The sequence below is a fragment of the Hyla sarda genome, chromosome 10 (assembly GCF_029499605.1).
Source record: "Hyla sarda isolate aHylSar1 chromosome 10, aHylSar1.hap1, whole genome shotgun sequence".
In the NCBI taxonomy this organism is placed as follows: domain Eukaryota; kingdom Metazoa; phylum Chordata; class Amphibia; order Anura; family Hylidae; genus Hyla; species Hyla sarda.
The window spans coordinates 26599450-26615262 of record NC_079198.1 but is presented as its reverse complement, the minus strand read 5'-3'; the positions used below and the strand labels follow the sequence as shown (position 1 = coordinate 26615262).

The 15813-nt window shown below is 44.3% G+C and overlaps 1 protein-coding gene across 1 annotated transcript in view; it reads left to right on the top strand.

Annotated features, from left to right (window-relative positions):
• LOC130293305 (sarcoplasmic reticulum histidine-rich calcium-binding protein-like) overlaps nucleotides 1-4190 on the top strand; it is a 50684-nt gene extending 46494 nt beyond the window's left edge. The window contains exons 5-6 of the mRNA XM_056541830.1: nucleotides 1009-1045; nucleotides 3586-4190. Of these exons, the coding sequence (XP_056397805.1) occupies nucleotides 1009-1045; nucleotides 3586-3610 (62 nt within the window). The 3' untranslated portion in view covers nucleotides 3611-4190. The remainder of the gene's footprint in view (nucleotides 1-1008; nucleotides 1046-3585) is intronic.
• The last annotated feature ends 11623 nt before the right edge of the window (nucleotides 4191-15813 follow it).

The window sequence follows — 15813 nt, the reverse complement described above, 5'->3', positions numbered from 1 at the left end:
TGGGAGTTCTAGTTTTGCAGCATTTATAGAGCCACAGTTTGGAGACCACTGCCCTAGAGTAATGTTTTTAAGGGAGAATACCTCTATAGTATTTCATCCAACATGTAAAAAGACAAAATTGGAGTCAGTTGTTTTAGTATGGATTACCAAAATTATACTAAGTGGTGTACAGTAAGTAGGGGTACAACAGTATTCACCTGGTGGGGACACAATAGGACCTCCGGTCCTATTGTGTCCCCACCAGGTGAATACTGTTGCACCCCTACTTGCTGTACACCACTTAGTTTTATTGCTCTGTTTATATTGCAGTATTTTTCAGGGTACGTCCTACACATACCCCAGAGCATAGTTTGTTATATAGGTTATTCTGTGGACCTCCTGTTCTGCATTTGGCAGACTAGTCTCTGTTTGTACCTTTTCCTGATTTTTTTTTGTGTTTTTAAATGTATTGGCCCTCATTTACTTAGAAAATCGGGTTGTAAGTCTATGTTGCTTTCTTACCCGACTGCTTTTTTCCCCTGGTATTTATTATTATGTCGCATCCTGTTTGTCGCACGTGGGTTTTGTTGGTTTTGGTTTCCTCCTCTGAGTTGTCGGGAAAAAACCCACAACAATTCAACAAATTCGGGTTGGAAACCTTGATAAATACGTGGGAAAGCTCAGAAATGTCGGGTTACGCCCCTTTTTCGGGTTTGGGAGAATCCACATCGGGTCCGTCGGGAAAAAATGCTGCATCGTGTCGCAGACTGGCGCACCATGTCTGCAACAATGCGCAGACAAAGATGCGCCAAAAAAACCCGACAAAACAAGTCGGGTTTAGAATAGTAAATGAGGGCCTATGTCTATGATGCAGTTATGTTTAATAAAATGATGTTTTGAATCTGATCTATATACGCTTGTATTTTCTTCTGTTTATTATGTTATTTGCGTAGGATCATTTATATACATGGCATATTTTTGTATGTATAATGTATCATGTGTAACACATATGTCTGTATTATTTTCCAGGGAGCTACATAGATGAACTCTCAGGAGCTCTGTATCAGTAAGTGACTATTATTTCATATGTTACAGATAAGAATCAGATAACCTTTGCCCTTCATATTGTAATATCTGCTTCATCTAGCAGGATTATATTAGAGGAAAACTGTCAGATATTTCCTCCCGCACTATCCACAGGTACTGATGGATAGTGCGGGAGACGCTGATTCCAATGAGCCCTACCTTGCCGGGATCCGCCCGGCCATTTGCCTGCAATTGTGGTTTTATTATATGTGTATATCTTGCTGTAACTGGCACGGGCGGGGCTTCTGCAACTAACTGGCACTGACGTCAGCGCCACTTGTGAATATTCATCCCCCCCCTCCCTCCAGTTAGGAGCGGCAAAGAGTGGGAGAACTGGAGGGAGGGGGATGAATATTCATAAGTGGCGCTGACGTCAGTGCCAGTTGACCTGCAGAAGCCTCGCCCGTGCCAGTTACAAGAAGATTTCAACAGATAATAAAACTACAATTGCGGGCGAACAGCCGGGCGGACCCGACCAAGGTAGGGCTCGTTTTAATCAGCGTTTCCCACACTATCCACCAGTACCTGTGGATAGTGCGGGAGAAAATATCTGACAGTTTTCCTTTAAGTAAAGTTATGCATGTGTTGCATATATAAAGGACATCCCAAGCTAAATGTATGCTTATGCTTAGTGCGGAGCCTGAGGGGATAGAGGATGACACAGTGGTCCCTAAAATACATGTGTCATGCTCCCACGCTTCAGGTCCTGATAAAAATATAATGTACGATGAATCAGTATTCCTTTAGATTATAAGGTGCTCACAGACCACATCAGCTGTTCTTTCTTGTGGAGGGTCGGCCATGTTGGATTGTTTGATGGATCTTCTGTTATTCCTGCCTTGCCTTCATCAGCACCCAGGTGGTCCATCAGCCACCAACAAAAACCAATGCTGTTGTTCTGTGACGCTTGATACATGTGTCAGATGCTATGTACCAACAAATGTACTTGAGGTAAATAGTGATGCATAGCATCACTACTACGTCCGCTGGTCGCACAGCATACAGCCATGCGCAGCACATAATGTTTGTGTACTGTATACTGTAAAGGAACAGGACTCTTGTCCCAAGGAGAGGACTCCCTGGTCTGCACGTTGCTCAGCTGTACCAGCAGCTATACAGCCTTGGGTACAGCTCAGTCTAGGCTGGAGCAATGCTGTGCATTGCTACTTAAAGGGGTACTCCCATGGAAAAAAAAATTTTAATAAACTGGTTCCAGAAAATTAAACAGATTTGTAAATTACTTCTATTAAAAAAATCTTAATCCTTCCAGTACATTTTAGGGGCTGTATACTACAGAGGAAATGCTTTAATTTTTGGATTTCTCTTCTGTCACGACCACAGTGCTCTCTGCTGACACTTCTGTCCATTTTAGGAACTGTCCAGAGCAGGAGAAAATCCACATAGCAAACTTATGCTGCTCTGGACAGTTCCTAAAATGGACAGCAGAGGTCAGCAGAGAAAACTGTGGTCGTGACAGAATAGAAATGTAAAAATTAAAGCATTTCCTCTGTAGTACACAGCCCCTAAAAAGTACTGGAAGGATTAAGATTTTTTAATAGAAGTAATTTACAAATCTGTTTAACTTTCTGGCACCAGTTGATTAAAAAAAAAAAAAAAAAAAGGTTTCCATGGGAGTACCCCTTTAACTCTTTAGAGAACATACAGTATACCTCCTGCTTTGCCAAGTTTAATGGCTATACAGCACAGCTAGTACAGAGCAGGGACTCTCATCACTAGAGTGAAAGGAGTCCTGCTCCTGTACAGTATACAGTGGTGCGTTATGTACCGCTTTATACTGCACCCTGCTGGCAGGGCTGCTCGGAGCAGGGAACTCTGTCATTAGTGACAGGAGTCCGGCTCCAGTGCTGTATACAGCTGTGCACTATGCACAGTGTATACAGCACATAGAACAGCACATGTGTCCCGGCTGTATGCAAATCTGTGCGACTTTTTAACTCTTTTTTTTTTTTTTTTGTTAAGTTGCAAATGATAAATCCTGGCATAAATAATACATCAGAATTCAAACACCCACTCTCTGCCCACTAAATGCCCACTGAAAACAAGTTCATACCTGCAACACACACTGTGCCGCATGAGGTAGACAATATAGACCGATTTTGGCCTTAGTACTTGACCCACTTAGGGGGAGATTTACCAAAACTTGTGCAGGGGAAAAGTTGTCCAGTTGCCCATAGCAACCAATCAGATCACTTCTTTCATTTTTCACAGGCCTCCCTAAAAATGAAAGAAGCGATCTGATTGGTGGCTATGGGCAACTGGGCAAGTTTTCCTCTGCACAGGTTTTGATAAATCTCCCCCCTAAGTGGGTCAAGTACTATTCTCTGTATTTCCAACCTGTATTTCCAGCTGTTGCAGAAGTATAACTCCCATCATGCTGGCGGTTGTCATTTTGCAACACCTGGAGAGCCACAGGCTATGGAACACTGATCTATACTAAAGAATTATTTATGGTACTGTATTTTTTTTCATGGTCTTACTATGGTGTCTTTAATTCTATAGGACTGTCGCCAACATATTTGAATAGAATGAAAACGTTCAGCTTCCAGGCACCATGGAATAGAAAGCTGAACACTGGACTTTTCTTCATTGGGTAACATTTCTATATCACAAGGATATTTGAAGCCACGGTTAAAAGATGATGTGGTGGTAGTCACTGGCATTCGGGATGATCATGCCCAGGAGTCTTTACGGGACTCTATTGAATGCCAGGAAGACGGCCAGTGAGCCACCCACCACCATCGTATTCCATTGCCCCAGTAAGGATTTCTACCTCCTGAACACCATTCGGAGACATAGTCTTCAACATGGCTCCTTCTGAGGGAGTCAGAGAAGATGCCTGTCTAATCTTTCTAAGAAGATCACATACTGCTGATGAATGAAGCTGATATCTCCAGGTCTCTTTCAAGGAAATAAAGATTTATTACTCGAGAAGGGTCAAAATAATGATAATTCATGCCAAAAATTGGGGCTCCCCAATTCAGTGTCGCCTGCCATGGGTCAAACATTATCCCTCCTTTTCCTTATGGAAGAATGACAGATAAAGGAACATATATTTATTTATTTTATGTGAAGTGTTACAAGTCTCAAATCCAACAATAAATGTATTTCTGGTCTCTTAAAGAGCATTTCCAGTTATTTTAATTTAATTCTAATAAAAAGCTTTAAAGGGGTATTCCGGTGAAAAACATTTTTTTTTTATATCAACTGGCTCCAGAAAGTTAAACAGATTCATAAATTACTTATATTAAAAAATCTTAATCCTACCAGTACTTATCAGCTGCTGAAGTTGAGTTGTTTTTTTTCTGTCTGACAACAGTGCTCTCTGCTGACCCCTCTGTCTGTCTCAGGAACTGTCCAGAGTAGGAGCAAATCCCTATAGCAAACCTCTCCTGCTCTGGACAGAAAGAGGTGTCAGCAGAGAGCACTGTTGTCAGACAGAAAAGAACAACTCAAATTCTGCAGCTGATAAGTAATAGAAGTAATAGAAGTAATTTACAAATCTGTTTAACTTTCTGGTGCCAGTTGATAAGAAAAAAAAATTGTTTTTCACCGGAGTATCCCTTTAAGATGCACAGTTAAAGGGGTGGAAAACAAGTGGGAAACAAATGTTTTCAAATAATCTGTCCAGAGTAGACAGGAACAGAGGTGGCAACAGAGAGCACTGTGGACAGACTGGAAAGAACTACACAACTTCCTCTAGAGCATACAGCAGCTGATGAGTACTGGAAGGATTAAGATTTTTAAATAGAAGTAATTTACAGATCTGTATAACTTTCTGGCACCAGTTGATTTACATTTTTTTTTACCAGAGTACCCCTATAAAGATGTACCGTATGTTTCGCCCTATAGGACGCACCGGCATATAAGACGCACTCAATTTTAAAGGTGCAAAACCTAGAAAAAAAAGATTCTGAACAAAACAGTGATCTTCAACCTGCGGACCTCCAGATGTTGCAAAACTACAACTCCCAGCATGCCCGGACAGCCGTTGGCTGTCTGGGCATGCTGGGAGTTGTAGTTTTGCAACATCTGGAGGTCCGCAGGTTGAAGACCACTGTATAGGAGGTAATACTCACGTGTCCCCGCCGCTCCGGACCCGTCACCGCTCGTCACCGCTGCCCTGGATGTCGCTCCATCGCTGTCGCCGTGTCCCCGCGGTGTCCCAGTCGCTCCGGACGTCTTCTTCCCCGGGATCCACGCTCTCCGTCGCCATCATCACATTGCTATGCACGCCGCTCCTATTGGATGACGGGACGGCGTGCGCGATGACGTGATGACGACGATGGAGAGCGCCGCCATGCAGGCGATCCCGGCACGGAGCAGACACCGAGGAGGCAGGTAAGGTCCCTCCCGGTGTCCTGTAAGCTGTTCGGGATGCCGGGATTTCACCATGGCGGTCCCGAACAGCCCAACTGAGCAGCCGGGTTAGTGTCACTTTCCCCTCAGACATGGTGGTCAGCTTTGATCGCCGCGTCTGAAGGGTTAATACAGGGCATCACCCCGATCGGTGATGTCCTGTATTAGCCGCGGGTCCCGGCCGTTGATGGCCGCAGGGACCGCCGCGATAGGGGTATATTCGCCGTATAAGACGCACCAACTTTCCCCCCCCAGTTTTGGGGAAGAAAAAGTGCGTCTTATACGGCGAAAAATACGGTATATGCTTTACCAAATTCTATAGGTGTTTGCTGCCAGGCCGAGCCTCCCCAGGGGGAGTTTGCTTACTGGCTCACAGAACATGTATTTGGGCTATTAAGTAGCTGGATATACACATTAAAGTCAGTGGAACCAGCTAATCTCAGCAAAATTGGCTTACAATCTAATATGTATAGGGACCAAGCACCGTCTAATGTGCTCCAGCACTGTTGATGATTTAAACATAATTTTTATTAAAGATTCTTTCAAATATAAGCACCACACATTGGTTCATGGCCGCATTTTGACCATGTTTTTAAATCAACTGGTGCCAGAAAGTTAAACAGATTTGTAAATTACTTCTATTAAAAAAAATCTGAATTTTTCCAGTACTTATTAGCTGCTAAATACTACAGAGGAAATGGTTTTCTTTTTGGAACACAGAGCTCTCTGCTGACATCATGACCACAGTGCTCTCTGCTGACATCTCTGTCCATTTTAGGAACTGTCCAGAGCAGCATATGTTTGCTATGGGGATTTTCTCCTACTCTGGACAGTTCCTAAAATGGACAGAGATGTCAGCAGAGAGCACTGTGCTCGTGATGTCAGCAGAGAGCTCTGTGTTCCAAAAAGAAAACCATTTCCTCTGTAGTATACAGACCCTAAAAAGTACTGGAAGGATTAAGATTTTTTTACAGAAGTAATTTACAAATCTGTTTAACTTTCTGGCACCAATTGATTTAAAAAAATAAATAAATAAAAAAAGTTTTCCACGGGAGTTCCCCTTTAATATGTGCTAGATCCTTAGACTGGAAATAAAAGTCATCCCAGCACTGTGAGGGTTGCAGATGCTTTCATGTCTATTATTTTCACCCCAAACCAGTTTGATATATTACATAGCTTTTGTGTCATCATTTGTCACAGTCTTTAGGATCCCGGTAACCTCCGAAGAAAAACATTTTTTGGGTGCGCCCTTGATCTCAGGATAACCCATTTAAGGATAAACTATCAATATCAAAGTCTCAGAAATTCCTATTAAGTTCCTACAAAACCAAACTAAATGTTACGTAGCAGATTATCAATATTTTTTGTTATAATTGTTTGGGGCAGCCTCACAATCCGGAGTTGTATTGTTTTTCATATTTTACATGAATATTCCGTAGTATCTAATGTTTCCGATACCAAGAATGAACAGCTCTGTTTTTTGCTGCTGCAGAGTCCTCATCTCATCTTCATTGTCCTAGTAAGAATAAAGGGGCCACTCGTCCCTTCTATTAGTTTGCTTCCCATTTCTTGGGTCATTATTTCAGGCCATTGAACTTGGCACGCAGGCAAGTGTGGAGCAGCCGATGCGGGGTATAATGAGGCGGCCGGTCTCATGTGCTCCTCTCAACGGACTTTTGTTTCCAATTCTTCCAGGTCCTGCCTGTGTGTGGAGGGGTCTGTCAGGCCGTCCCCCTGTACAATGAGGCAGCATGAGGGGCAGCAGTTTAGGCAGCAGCTGGAGTGTGAAGTCTATTGAGGGCTGAAGGGTGTAAGCGTGCATCTGGGGGGCAGGCGTGTGCGATGGACAGGGGCGCAATGGGCATGAAATTCCAGGCCTCTGTTTAACATTCTATACAACACCAGGACCATTAGATCAAGCACGTCTAGAAGTTTACTCAGCGAGAAAGCAAAGCCCCATGGAAGGACAACAAGAAAACTCTTGTGCGGCACGAGCCAATGTTTGTGTTTTCTTTTTATCGTTAGAGCCCTTGAACACTGGCATTAATTGCTCTTTTCTTCCCTCTGTTCTCAACTATGCCCCAGAAGTGCCTCTCAGCTTTAAAGGGGTACTTCAGCCCTAAGACATCTTATCCCCTGTCCAAAGGATAGGGGATAAGATGTCTGATCGCGGGGGTCCCACTGCTGGGGACCACCGCCATCTATCTGTAAGCACTGCTGGAAGCTCTCAGTCTTAGGGTACGTTTACACGCGCGGATTTCTTAGCAGGATTTCCGCTGCGTATTTGAAAGTGGGCGGGCTCTTTTTGGCTGTCCGCAGATTTTCCGCGGCGGAATTTACGCTGTGGAAAATCCGCCACAGTCCCTACTGACTTCATCGGGGCTTGCGGCGGATTTTCCGCAGTGCACATCCCGCCGTGGAAAATCGTCTGCGGACCGCCGAGAAGAGCCCGCCCACTTTCAAATACGCTAAAAAATCCACACGTGTGAACGTACCCCTAGGGTGCATTCACACTACGTAATTCGAGTACTACGTAACGCGAGCGGAATTCCATGGTGTGAACTTAACATCAGTGGGAATGGGTCTCCGCGAGACCCGTTCACACTGCGGAATTTCAGCGGCGGACAATTCCGCCGCTTAAATTGTTCCGCGCAAAGAAAGAACATGTTCATTCTTTGCGCGGATTCCGCGAGCACTGCATAGCCATCAATGGTGACAGCTCAGTGTCCCTCGGCCCTAGCGCCGAAGCACATCCGGCGGCAGCCGCCAGGCGGAATCTCCGCTCGCGGAAGTCAGCGAGCGGAGAATCCACAGTGTGAACGCACCCTTATGCCTACCGATAAAGGGGACGGAGTATCCTGACATCACGACTCCGCCCCCGTGTGACGTCACGCCCCCTCAATGCAAGTCTATGGGAGGGGGCGTGACGGCCGTCACGCCCCCTCCCATAGACTTGCATTGAGGGGGTGAGGCATTACGACTCCGCCCCCGTGTGATGTCGATACCCCGTCCCCGTGGTCAGGAGGCATAAGACTTGGCGCCTCTAGCGCTTCCTGCAGTGCTCACAGGTGAGGGCTGCAGTCTTGATTGCGGGGGTTCCCAGCAGCGGGACTCCCGCAATCAGACATCTTATCCCCTATGCTTTGAATAGGGGATAAGATGTCTTAGGGCCGGAGTACCCCTTTAAGACTCAAGGACACAAGCATAGTAAGGATCTGTATGAGTTGCATACAGAAAACGTATCAACTACACAGACAATACAAGACTATAGGCCAGTGGCATACATAAAACAGAGGGCCCTCCATAGCAAAGATCAAAATGGGCCTTCCATTAGGAATCTTGGTTTGCCACAGAAAGAGGAACTTTTTTTTACCTACCCTTACCACTGGACACTTAGGGGGGTATTTATGAAAAGTGGAGTAGGTGAACATCTTTTTACTCCTCATGTAGTGGAAACGGTGTACCTGCACCTAATTCATCACATGGTCCAGGGGTGATAAATCTGGTGCTGATCGCATTTCTCACATCAGTACTCCACTTTGCATGGTGTTTTTGTGCGACTTTTTGTGCGACTTTTTAATCCATGCGACAATTATGCGACTTTTTAATAACGCTGTCCACAGTTAGTTTGTAAGTGCTTTTTTATTCGGTGGTGACTAGCGCCCGTTTTGGTGGGTTGCGTCAAAGTATGCGCCTTTTTTAAAAAGTCGCATTTTCATAAATCCCTGACCACTGCAAAAAATCTACCAAAAACATGTCTACCGCAGCAACAAAACAAAACACAGGTAAATGAAAAGTCGCAGGAAAGGTTGCAAAAAACACCCTGCGCCAAAATATTGAGAGAAATTTACCCAAGAAAACCAGGGTAAAAATGCTTCATAAATACCCCACTTAGTTCTTGGTTACTAAGGGTGCGTTCACACGTGAGTATGGTGCGTCCATTCTTGCTATGATGTCGTGCTGATGTTTATATACAGTCCACGTACAAACAAAATTGCAGTTTTAGAAACTTCTTGATTAGGAAGTCGAAAGCAATACAGAATAGAGAATATCACATTGAAGCTAGAGATGAGCGAACTTACAATAAATTCGATTCGTAACGAACTTCTCGGCTCGGCAGTTGATGACTTTTCCTGCATAAATTAGTTCAGCTTTCCGATGCTCCCGTGGGCTGGAAAAGGTGGATACAGTCCTAGGAGAATCTTTCCTAGGACTGTATCCACATTTTCCAGCCCACCGGAGCACCTGAAGGCTGAACTCATTTATGCAGGAAAAGTCATCAACTGCCGAGCCGAGAAGTTCGTGACGAATCGAATTTACTGTAAGTTCGCTCATCTCTAATTGAAGCTCAAGACATTTTTCATATCATTACAAGGATGCCATATTGGTATTGCCATGTGCATTCACAACTCATACATAAATACTATAAATGTGGGTTTCGTCTCTGGGATTTGTGCTTACACAGCCATCTTTCCACTGATTCTCCACATGCAATGTAACCTATAAAAAAAAGTTAAAGGGGTTGTCCGGGATAAAACAGTGACTACAATGCCTATGGGCCTACAGTGGGAGACTTAGGGTATGTTCACACTACGGAATTCCGCAGTGTGAACTTAACATCAGTGTGAATGGGTTTTCGCGAGACCCGTTCACACTGCGGAATTTCAGCGGCGGACAATTCTGCCGCTGAAATTGTTCCGCGCAAAGAAAGAACATCTTCATTCTTTGCGCGGAAGTCCGCTAGCACTGCATAGCCGTCAATGGTGACGGCGCAGTGCCGAGCGGTCCTGCCGCCATCACCGGCTGCCAGTCTGAATTTCCGCTCGCTGAATTCAGCGAGCGGAGATTCCGTTCACACTCTGTAGTGTGAACATACCCTTAGGCTAAGTTTCCACTTGGGTTTTTTTCTGGCAGTTTTTGGAAAACTGCCACTGCCGCCATGTTCCCTCCCATAGACTTGCATTTTGGGGGCATGGCGTGACATCACAAGGGGGCATGACCGACCCCACAGCGCACACACAGCGTTTGGAAATAAATGTACTGAACGCTGGCCAGTGGAGTTCCCCTTTAATGCCTTCACAGAGATTAGTCTGTTCGCTTGAATTCTATTAAGTGTTTTAAATACACCTGTACAGCAATCAGACATAGGAAAACTAAGGGCCCACGCACACTAGGGATTTCCTCATTAAATTCCTTCGGTGGATCCATGCTGTCCGAAATCAGGGGTTTTCACACTGAATTTGCCACTGAAATTAACCCCTGCGATTTCCTTTGACTGATGGGCTTTTCTGGATGGATTACACCGTAAAAATGAACATGAATAAACAAAGAGATTCTGCTGCAAGCTGATTCCGCATAGAATTACTTCTAAGGGGAAAAACTGTAGTACGCATAGGCCCTAAGTCTCCCACCGTAGGCCCATAGGCACCGTAGTCACAGTTTTATCCCCGGACAACCCCTTTAAAGGGGTACTCCACCCATAGACATCTTATCCCCTATACAAAAGATAGGGGATAAGATGTCTGATCGCGGGGGTCCCGCTGCTGGGGACCCCCACAATAAAGCATGCGGCACCCACCTGTTTCTTGTCCGGAAGCGCTGGAGGGTCCGGGTCACGACCATGGGAACGTAAGTCCGTGACGTCACGACTCCGCCCCCATTGGGTACAAATCCCATAGACTTGCATTGAGGGGACGGGCGTGACGTCACACGGGGGCGGAGTCGTGACGTCACGCCCCGTCCCCTCAATGCAAGTCTATGGGACAAGGCGTGACGTCACACGGGGGCGGAGTCGTGACGTCACGGACTTCCGTTCCCGTGGTCGCGACCCAGACCCTCCAGCGCTTCCGGACAAGAAACAGGTGGGTGCCGCATGCTTTATTGCGGGGGTCCCCAGCGGCGGGACCCCCACGATCAGACATCTTATCCCTTATCCTTTGGATAGGGGATAAGATGTCTAAGGGTGGAGTAACTCTTTAACTTTTTTTATAGGTTACATTGCATGTCCTATTTTTTTCTCTGCTCAACTCCTGTAAAATACCAGACATCTGAAAGACCTCATTCAAGTCAATAGGGTCTGTCGGTACCCAGCAGTGTCAGCTGAACTCCGACCTGTTTTGGGTCCATTCAGTGCACACAAATAAGCGCCAAATGGACCCAGAACGGATTGATGCACAAGGCCAGTGTGAACTTATCTTAAATAAACTATATTCTATTGAGGACATTAGGTATATTTAGGGAATTCCACATTTAGGTATTATTGCATTGTTTTGTCATGCCCCGTCCAACTATAAATGAGATTGTGTGACCCAATCAAAACGTGTCAGTGATGGTGTGTATTACCTTATCTTTAAAAAAAAAAAAAAGAGTGTTTTTTTCCCTAGAGAGACCTAACTAGATGACATGTTGCTCTGCAGACCTCTGCCATGTCATATGGATGGGGTGGTAGGGTCTATATGCTAAGACCCTTATCAATTCCCAGAATGACAGCGATCACAAAACATCTCTCAAGCAATACTGCTCCCAGTAAACTTCTCTAACTTCTTCTACAGTATAAGGGTCTATTCACATGGCTGAATTTCCACTTGCGGAGTTCCGCCTCAAATTACAGCCCATAGACTTCTATGGGATTCCGCACTCCCATTCACACTTCTGAATTTCCGCTTGCGGAAATTCAGAAGTGTGAATGGGAGTGCGGAATCCCATAGAAGTCTATGGGCTTTAATTTGAAGTGGAATTCCACAAGCGAAAATTCTGCCACGTGAATAGACCCTCAGGCTAAGTTTCTCTTTTTTATTTTTTTTGGGGGGGGGGGGAAACGGCAAGAAAAACGCCAATTCTGCCGCATTGGCGTTTTTTCAGCTAAAAAATGCTGCAGCCAGATGTTAGCCGTAAATCTATGAGAAATCGCAAAATTCTTATTCCACTTGGCGTTTTTCACTTTAGCATTTTTTTTTATCCTTTTCGTGTTTTTTCACTTTTTTTTTTTTTGGTGTTTTTCAGCTCCTTGGTGGTTTTCCAAAATCGCAGCATGTTGAGCCACTGGCGATTTTTTAGTCAAAATCGTGGCATTTTTTCCCCCATAGAAGTCTATGGGAGTGAAAAAAACGCCAAGAAAATGATATGTGGGTTTTAACTTTGGCGTTTTTTCAGGCGGTTTTTATTCTTTTTTTGGACTTATGAAAAAGATAGAGTAGTGAAGGAAAAAATTGTATCTAACCAAATGTACCTTTTTTATAACAACATTTTTATTAATTTTTAAAACAGGGATCAATTTATGGGGGCGGGCCGGGACCTAAAAATGTAGCAGACAATAATAAAAATGTAGTGTGTGTGTGTGTGTGTGTGTTTTTCACTTTTTTTCTTTAGTTTTTTAACATTTTTTAGGTAGTACTACTACTCACAGCATGGAACACACTGTTCCATGATGGGAGTAGTAGTACCTGTACTAATAGACAGATCGCCCGTTGCGATCCTCCTGTATAATGTATAGATGCAGCCGGCCGCTCTTCTATGGTCCCCTGCACTGCCGTATATATACACATATTCATATTTCCCGCAGAGAGCTGTGATTGGTCAGATGGTTCCAGCCAATCACAACTCTCTGTGGGAAATATGAATAGGTGTATATATACGTCAGTGCAGGGCACCACAGAAGAGCGGCCGGCCGCATCTATACATTATACAGGAGTATCACAGCGGGGGTCAGGAGTGACATTCACTGTGATCTTTCCTTAACTGCAGGTACTACTACTCCCAACATGGAGCGCACTCTGCTCCATGCTGGGAGCTGTAGTACCTGCATTTTTAGACAGATCGCAACAGGTGTAAGAAGTTACACTCACTGCGATCTGTCTATTAATGCAAGTACTACAGCTCCCAGCATGGAGAAGAGTGTGCTCCATGTTGGGAGTAGTAGTACTACCTAAAAAATGTAAAAAAAAAAAAAGAGAGAAAAAAAAGTGAAACACACACACTTTATTAACAAATGAAAAAACGCCAGAAAAAACGCCAGACACAGGAAATTGCACTGCCGTTTTTTCTGGCGTTTTTTCAAACCAAAAAACGCAGGACAAAAAAACAAGTAGAAACTTAGCCTCGCTGAATTGAAACTTTGACACACTGGCCACTTTTTTCCAGCCCATGGGTCTATTCACACGGGTGGAATTTCCGCACCAATTCCGCTTCCTTGGGTGGTTTCTGGCTTGTGCGGATTTTGTGCGGAATTGGTGCAGAATTTGTACGGAAATGTGGAAGTGTGGAATCTCATAGAAGTCTATTGGGCGCAAGCGGAATTTCCGCCCGTGTGAATAGACCCTATAACTCCATTCTTTCGACCCATATTATCATTGTTACGTTTTATAGAGGAAAACACAAAGGATCTAAGCTCTATAAACAGAAATACAAGTCAAGAATCCTCCATAAAGCCAAATCCTACAAAAGGACTTAAGGGTTTATCTAAATAACTCAAGTTCCTCAATCCCTTACCCTTGTCGTAGAAAAATGTTATCTAAATAGAATGAATTAAAGTCTTAGTGCATTTCTCCAGTGAGCAGAAAAGCCGTGTGTCTTTCAGTGAAAGAATGAAACATTAACCAGCCTCCCCTCTGACCCGCTCCCCTCACACCCACCCTCAGACACAGGGCTCTCGCACATCACACGCCCCACTGGCTGTGAACAGCAAACCCTGTTGTAAAGAGGGTTGTAATGAGGAATGAACAATATTGCCACCTGCTGTTTCGGGAGTAGACCCATAATGTGCCACACCAGCTAGGGTGAATAGGTCAGTACCAACATCCAGCTGCCTACCATCCGCAGGGACTTAACAATTAGTTCACAAGTAAAAGTTCACATGCCGCCTGCTTCACTAAACAAGGAAACACTTTGGGGATGGCATGGGAAACCTGTAGGTGTCTTGATGGGTGGGAGAAATGTGGATATCACTCCTGGTTTGGCACAAATAGTTTTTGTGTCTGTTTTTTGACATTCAAATGTTTAGGCAGAGATGGATTTAGTCGGGGTCATCGTGTTGTCTTTTCAAACTTCAGGAAAAGGACTATTTATATTCCACTTAAAGGGGTTGTCTAGAATGGGAAAAAGATGGTGTGTGTTTTTTTCCCAAAACAGCACCACCCTGTCCTCTGGTTGTGTGTGCTACTGCAGCTTTGGGTGCGTTCACACGGCCGTATGTCCCCGTTTTTTTTGTTATCCCCGTATTGTAACGGATTCAAAACGGTTTAAAAAAAAAATCCCATTCATGTCAATGGGAGTTTTTTTTACAATCCCTTTGCACCCGTTTGCACCCATCTGCACTCATTTCCGTTTTTTTTTTTTATGGCAGAAAAAAACGGCACATGCTGAATTTTTTCTTCCATTCAAAAAACGGAAGAAAAAACGGATACAGTAAATCCGTTTGCATCCGTTTTTTCAATAGTTTTTTTGATCCATTTTTACTTTTGCGCATGCTCAGAATAACTGAACAAAAACGGATCCAAACAGATTCAAAAGGATAACATCCGTTTGCATCCGCTATTGTCCGTTTTTTTTTAAGTCCGTTTTTAATTTTCATGGGAGAAGAACGGAAGGGGTCTAGACAGCCGTGTGAACGCAGCCATAGTCCCATTTAATGAAATTGTTTTGTTATAACAGATATAATATAACCCAAAATCCAGTGTGTCACTAGAATGCAGCCATGTTTTTTTTTTTTTTTTTTTTTTATATTTAATCTTAGAAGCCACTTTTAGGCCATTATTAACATTATCCTCATCATTCCACAAATCATCTATATATGGTCATGTAAACTCATATACAGTTATAGCACCCATACTGCATACGGGTCACATTGGCAATGCTGTATGTGTAAAGCAGGAGCAGCTGGGTAGACTGATATACAGGTTTGTTGGAAAGGTTATAAGATTACTTCATGTAAATCTCTGCTCTGTTTGGCCTAAGTAGTCAAGTAGGCGGTCTCTCTGTACTCAACTGTATTTACTCAAATAGCCATGTCAATCAGTGATTAGCACCACCCACTTGACTACTTGCCCCAGAATGAGCAGAGATTTACATGAATAAATAACATGTTATCCTGGAACTTTTCCTACAAAATTATATATCAATCTGCTCAGCTCCTCCCGCTCCATAACATGATGTCTGAAGATTAGACTGCCTTTAAAGGGGTACTCCGCCCGTAGACATATTATCCCGTATCCAAAGGATAGGGGATAAGATGTCAGATCGCCGCGGTCCCGCTGCTGGGGACCCCTGGGATCCCCGCTGTGGCACCGCGCTATCATTATAGCACAGAGCGAGTTCGCTCTGTACGTAATGATGGGCGGTACAGGGGCCGGAGCATCGTTACGTCACGGCTCCACC